Here is a 7,189-nt window from a genome sequence, read left to right on the forward strand (position 1 = left end):
GGTCCCTCTCTAAATTAATCACCTCTCTGAATCTTAGTCCAATTTAATCTCGATTTAAGTAAGAAATGATTTCGAAGAATTGGTACTATGAAGAATGGTTGATTTTTGTTTGTTTGTATGAGTGAGATGAATAATCGTGGATGTGAAAACGAGATGAAACGAGGTTAGTCAGAATCGAAACGGTCGTGGAGTTCTTTGATAAGGATGAGAGTGTCGAATGTAGGATAGAACAGCTGACACGAGGCAGGTGGTCCCAACGCATTCTTGAATTTGTTAAACTAAGGGGGACGTCGATTGCCTTATTAGCAGACGCGTGTATTCCACGAGAGGCATCGATGAGGGTGATTAAAAAGGTTACAGCTGTTTCGTGGCTAATTCGAGGATGTACGACAGGTCGTATAGGGGAGCGCGTTCGACGCGTAAGAAATGGCACTTTTAATGCGAACACCCGTCTCTTTGATTGTCCTTTTGGTTGACAAGGTCTCTCTGCGTCGATTCCTTTTATCGATACCAGGTCTCGAAACTTCTGTTTCGAGCCTGATACGATCCTCTCTCGCGATCCAGATAACGTAACGAGTTACGAGCGAAGAACAAATTGCTGCTCGAACTCGAGCGAGGTAAACGAAGTTTTTCTTAATTTCTCGTCGCTGAAGGGTCTCGTCGTTTCGAGGGCGACTCGCGAGACGCTCGTAGCCAACGCTGGGCGGGCAGAGTACCCTGTATATAGGCAGATCGAGCGGGAGAGAAAGATCAAGCGCTCCACCCACGCCCATGTCTCAACCTGTTCTGTTTCTCCCGTCGAGCCGCGGTTACAGGTGCCTCCCTGAGGGCATTCCTGCTGGAATTCCTCACCGATGATCTTCCACGGCCCTCCTGCAAATTCCCCTTGCCGCTGTTGCGCCGCGGTTTACCAACTCCGCTCGAAACGCGCCTCGCTTTCCTCTCGCGCGGACGTTTCTGTTCCTCCTCGACGCTGTTACACTTCTCTCTGATCTATCGTTACCATTTACTGAAAAAAGCGCTCGAGAGACCGCGTAACGATATTAATGATAATAACAAATTACATATCCGCGATATCTAAACTGCCTCGAGATTTAAATCGCGCGCACGTCACGGAGAGAGGCTTCTAATGAACAGATTAAATTTCTCCTTTCTCTCTCTCTCTCTCTATTTAATGGAACGCTGTGTAATCGAGTTGCGTGATCGATGACGCAAAACCAACGCCTTGGCGATTTCTTCGAGCAGAGAAAACCGAAACGTAACCCAATGGACCATTAGAAATTGAATTAAATATCCTTCGACATCGTTGCACGCTGGTGCGAACCCTCGAGGAAGCTTGAAGAGCAAAGCTTTTCGAGTATTCGCAAGACTCACCCCCTGGTTCAACCCTGAAGACTCGACCAACGAACCGCGCGAGCAAAATAATCGCTCGAACTTCTTCGTATCCTGCGAGAAAGTGAAGAAACAAAACAAAAAAACCCTCGAGGAAGCTTAAAGAGCAAAGCTTTTCGAGTATTCGCGAGACTCACCCCCTGGTTCAACCCTGAAGACTCGACGAACGAACCGCGCGAGCAAAATAATCGCAGACGCGACGAACTTCTTCGTATCCTGCGAGCAAGCGAAGAGACGAAAAAAGACACGTCGAGAGAGAAGAAGAAGAAGAATAGGGAGAAATAGGGGAGGAAGGGACGAAGAGGACGCCAGGCAACGCACGCCCACACCTCCTCGCCAGGGACCTGTTCCCGGCTTTTACGTTCTGACATCTTTTCACTCCGTTTACGAGTCCCCTTTACGTTTTACGACCGATCATCGGGGCCCTTTCTCTCTCAGCGCGGCTCTACCGACCGACGCGGCTGCCTGGCGCGACGTGGCGAGGGGGAACAAGAAAACGATCATCACGGTAGGAAGAACAGGGACGCCGTGGACCGCCGTGAGACCGCGCTATCCGTGAGTCGATCTACCGATACGAATATCGCGGCGAACGGATGTCTGCTCGCGGAAAATTCGAGTCCTGCGTCGACACCTGCGTCCAGAAAGACAGTCGACAGAATCGTACGCGTGAATGTTCGCCAGATGAAGAGGAACTTTGGTCCCTCTGGTATTTAACTCGCTACGAGTATCCTCGCGAGACCTAATCGATTTTAGAGCTTCGATTTTTCGATCCACGAGGCAAAATTGGAGTCCAGCGTCCAGAAAGATGGTCCACAGAATCGTACGCGTGAATGTTCGCCAGACGAAGAGGAACTTTGGTCCCTCTGGTATTTAACTCGCTACGAGTATCGTCGCGAGAGCCAATCGATTTTTCAGCTTCGATTCTTCGATCCACGAGGCATTCTCACACTCTGATCGTGGAATTTGGGAATTTTCATCTATGAATCGTGGTCAGGAATTACGCGATCACTATTGTCACTCGTTGCACCCTGTTTCGCGCGAAAAATGAGTGTCCTGCGTCCAGAGAGATGGTCCACAGAATCGTACGCGTGAATGTTCGCCAGACGAAGAGGAACTTTGGTCCCACTGGTATTTAACTCGCTACGAGTATCGTCGCGAGAGCCAATCGATTTTTCAGCTTCGATTCTTCGATCCACGAGGCATTTTCACACTCTGATCGTGGAATGAGTCCTGCGTCGACGCCTGCATCCAGAAAGACGATCGACAGAATCGTACGCGTGAATGTTCGCCAGATGAAGAGGAACTTTGGTCCCTCTGGTATTTAACTCGCTACGAGTATCGTTTCGAGAGCTAATCGATTTTTCAGCTTCGATTTTTCATGGAATTTGGGAATTTTCATCTATGAATCGTGGTCTGAAGTTATACGATCATTATTGTCACTCGTTGCACCCTGTTTCGCACGAATTCTACTAATCGATAGTCGTCCAAGTCTGCTGGGAATATCTCGCGAACCCCAACGACAAAACGAGACTCGATTTTTCGATCCACGACACACTGTCACACTCTGGTCGTGGAATTTTAGAAAATTCACTTACGAATCGTGATCAGAAGTTACATGATTACTATTATCACTCCTTGCACCCTGTTTCGCACGAATTCCACTAATCGATAGTCGTCCACGTCTGCTTGGAATATCTCGCGAACCCCAACGACAAGACGAGACTTTTCTCGAGCAAGTTTCCGCGACGCGAGCACTTTCCGTTCTTTAATGCCAGCCAGGCGGTTTCGCCATTAAAGGATCCGCGGCGGCGGAGAGGAACTCTGGGATCAAATCGATTTGAAAGAGCGGTGACTGGCCGCGTACGCGTAGGAATGCGAGGGTACCCGATGGAAAGGTGGTCAGCTGACTTGGGACGTCCTCGCGTTCCCGGAACGCGAATTTCTATTCCCATCGAGACGCGGCTAATCGTCCCTGTCGCCGGAAAAATCGTAACTCGCGCGACGGAACGTCGATCGCCGCGGCGATCTACAAGACAGCATCGCGAGCGATCCGTGGCGAGCGGCGCGTTTCATCCGACGATATATATTTCACGTGCGGGATCGTAATAAATCGCGATCGAAAATTTAAACGCTCCCAGTGCCCGTCTAATTTACCACGGGTAATTTAGATAATCGACGCGCGGCTCGTTCGAGCGTTTCTCTCGAACCGGAGAACGGCGGTAAAAAGAAGAAGAGGTGGAAAAAAGAGAAAAAAAGAAAGATCGAGAACGCCTCTTTCTATCTCCCGCTTCGAATTTCCTTTCATTTCCTCTGGTGCTTTTATGGTACCCTCGATTAAATAATAGCATCGTTCCCTGGTGAAAGTTATTGTAACGCAAGTACCAGCGTTACATCATCTGTGAAAGGTTAACGACACGCGTTAGAGCAGAGTTGATTAAGAACAGCAAGCGTTGCGATAAAGTTCGCGAGGGGTTGCGGCGCGTCCTCTTCGATCCCTTCGATCGCTCAGTCGCGAGAGGGTGCGTTGAAAGCGTGGCCAGCGATGTTACAAATTTCTTGGACAAGTCCTCTTTGGACGAGTCCAGCGACTTCTCCTCGCTTGGCGAGCATCGATACGCTCGCCTACACCGAAAAAAAAAAACGAAAGGCGGTTTTCAGCTGGGCTCGCCGTTTGTTCGCGTTGATTCATGCGCTCGCTGTGCGCGGCATTTAAATTTCAAATAGACTCTCTCGACGACGCACACGTGGTTTTATGACAAAGTGCCGTTGTCGCGTCGAACAGGACGAGCGGTGTGGTCCGCGCTCCTCTCGCAGGGTCCCATTAAAAGGAGAGAGAGAGAGAGAGAGAGAGAGGAGTAGACTGGTTAAAGTGGGTAATAAGAGGCAACGGGGCCATTTTTATTCACGACATCTACCCGCGCCAGGTATAATTATTCGCGAATCGAGCCTCGATCGATTAGTTACCGGTTACGTTCGACAAAACGCGATTGGCTCGCGTCCCCACCAGCGATCTCGTTCGAATTTTAACGAACCCGCGTAAAAACTCGCCCCACGGACGGAGGAACGCGACACGTGCGACGTCGCCCCTGGTCGGCCATTTCGAGAGCGAGATCGACTACGCGATCGTCACACCTTTCGTCGATTCCATGGCTGCGCCAGGCTGGATCGCAAACATGCCTGCGAACGCTTTAATCGTGATTTACTGTGACCAATGGAAGTCGCGATCGACTGGATGCGTCGATCGACGTTCGATTAGCCGATCGAAAGCTCCGCTCCCCTCCTGCGTCCTCGTCGCGCCTCTCGTTCGCGTCGACACGGTAAGCAGCGTGTTGGTACAGGTTACTCTTTCATCTTGAAACGCTTCTAAACTCGTAAGAAAGGAAAGCATTTAAATGTACAAACGAACGACCTTGTAGAACCAAGAAACTTTTCTCTCGCGTGGATTTTTTCAACTCGTAAGGCTTTCATCTTGAAACGCTTCTCAAATCGTAAGAGAGTAAAGCATTGAAATGGACAAACGAACGATCTTGTAGAGTCGAGGAACTTTGCTCTCGCGCGGATGCTTTGAACTCGTAACAAAGAATCGTAGGGCGTACAGATGATTCGTAGATAAGGTATCCAGCTCTCGACGATGATTCATGACATTGCACGCCAACGTCAAGTGTAATTTAAGCAATAAATTTTCGCGTCGCGAGATTATTACGCGCGCGGCTGGAAAAAGAGCGAGAGTAAAAGAGCGGCGTGGTTTTCGTTGTTTCAGGACGAGGTGGGAGGCAGTACGGTGGTAGCCGAGGGTGTAGTAGGCGGCATAAAGGGCCCAGGCGGCGGGTGCCGCGCATCCTCGATGACGATGGCCGAGAGCGCCGTGGAGGACGCTGCAGCCGCGCCCCCGGGTCCGGCCAAGCCGCCACCGCCGTCCTGCACCAACAATAACACCCTGGCGGCGACCGCGAACCGGAATCGACGGAACTACCGCAGACGGAAGGGGCTGGACCAGGTGCTGGACATCCTGCAGCACCGCAGTTCACCATCCGAGGGCGAGGTGCTGAGGTTTCCAGGCAGTGGACCAGCGTCAGAGGAGGAGGAGGACGTGTTTGGCTCGCCAAGGTCGTCCTCGCGGTCCGACCCGCCGTCAGGCATCAGCCTGCTGCCTCTGAGGCTGAAGAGCGAGGAGCCAGTGACGCCCACCGAGGAGGAGGCTAGCGCGAACGACGCGAGCAACGCCACCAGCGACGAGCAACAGCAGAACCACCATCACCACCACCATCATCATCACCATCCCACGCACCATCACTCTGTCCACTACCGCCATCGACACAGGCACCACCACAGGAACAACGCGAACCACCTGTACGACCAGTTCCATCCGCCCCATCAGAGATCGTCGACGCCAAAGTACGCAGGCTGCACCTGCGTCCAGTGTTCCCAGTCGACGAACAACACCCCGATGGTGCTACCCTCGCCAACCTCCCCATTGACGCCTCTGACACCGTTGACGCCGTTGACACCGCTCAGTCTGCCGCCGTTGACGCCCTCGTCGTACAGCTTCGAGCATTACATGCACACCAAGTACCTGCCGGATATATTCCGGGGACGCAGCCACTCTGACTCGGACCTGAACGGGCCTGTGCCTGGTTGGGACCAGAAACCGTCGCTCTCGACGCTGTCAGTGTTCATGAACCACCCGATCAGAAGTGGTTTCCTCGAGATCGACACGACGAGCCCTCAGGAGTCGCCGTTGGACCTGTCGATGAAGAACCTGATGGCGTCCGCCACCGCGGCTGTTTCCGGTAGACCGCCTGCCCTTCAACTGCTGCCTCCTGGGATCGTGTCGAGGGGCTCTGTGAGCGTTCCAGTGGTGAAAGGGGACGTGGCGTCGCCCACGACCAAGGAGAGCGTCGCTGTGAGGTACAACCTGGAGGTGTCGCCTGTGGTGGAGGAGATGCCGCCAGGGGCGGACGTGGCGTACGTGTGCCCTGTCTGCGGGCAGATGTTCAGTCTGCACGACCGTCTCGCGAAGCACATGGCCTCGAGGCATCGCAGACAGGGTCCCCAGGACGCGTCCGCGAAGGCGTACCTCTGCGACGTCTGCAAGAGGAGCTTCGCCAGGTCGGACATGCTCACCAGACACATGCGACTGCACACAGGCGTGAAACCGTACACGTGCAAGGTCTGCGGCCAGGTGTTCAGCAGGTCGGACCATCTGAGCACCCATCAGAGGACGCACACAGGCGAGAAGCCGTACAAGTGTCCGCAGTGCGCGTACGCAGCCTGTCGCAGAGACATGATCACCAGGCATCTGAGGACCCACGCGAGATTCCCGGACGTGCAGACGCCCAAGCTCGAACCAGGCCTCCTTGCGGGCGAGGACAGCCCCACGTTTGCGCAGGAGATGGCGTCGCCCACGGACACGATCAAGGCCGAATGACCACGGCCAGGTGGATGACCGCAGCGTTCTCCGACTGGAGAACGCGCAGCCTCGATGGACAGCCGTGGGACCTACTCGAGGTGGTCCCACAGGCGACCACGACGATGACAGGACGCGCTGGGCTCGCGAATGACAACGGTGGAAGGCAAGATCGAACCGTCTCTTTGGGAATCGTTCGAAACGCTCGCGAGGGTTTCGCGTTGTCCTGGAATTTTGCCATCTTCTCGAGACATTTTCACGGTTGGCTGGTCGTCTACTTGAAAACGGTTCGCGATATCGCTCGCGAGGCACTTTTAACAGTATTATCGTATCGTCTTCCCCGTTGCTTGCCCCGAAACTCGCGCGATCTTCGTCTTCCAACGATGTGGC

At 53.2% G+C, this 7,189-nt stretch overlaps 1 protein-coding gene across 3 annotated transcripts in view; it reads left to right on the forward strand.

The window, feature by feature from the left end:
- The window catches only part of Klu (zinc finger protein klumpfuss), a 74,502-nt gene extending 67,587 nt beyond the window's left edge, over positions 1 to 6,915 (forward strand). For all 3 annotated transcript variants that reach the window (XM_076908245.1, XM_076908246.1, XM_076908247.1), the window contains exon 2: positions 5,153 to 6,915. In XM_076908245.1, the coding sequence (XP_076764360.1) occupies positions 5,153 to 6,820 (1,668 nt within the window). In that variant the 3' untranslated portion in view covers positions 6,821 to 6,915. The remainder of the gene's footprint in view (positions 1 to 5,152) is intronic.
- Positions 6,916 to 7,189: the final 274 nt, after the last annotated feature.

This window comes from Xylocopa sonorina, chromosome 18 (genome assembly GCF_050948175.1).
Source record: "Xylocopa sonorina isolate GNS202 chromosome 18, iyXylSono1_principal, whole genome shotgun sequence".
Lineage (NCBI taxonomy): Eukaryota > Metazoa > Arthropoda > Insecta > Hymenoptera > Apidae > Xylocopa > Xylocopa sonorina.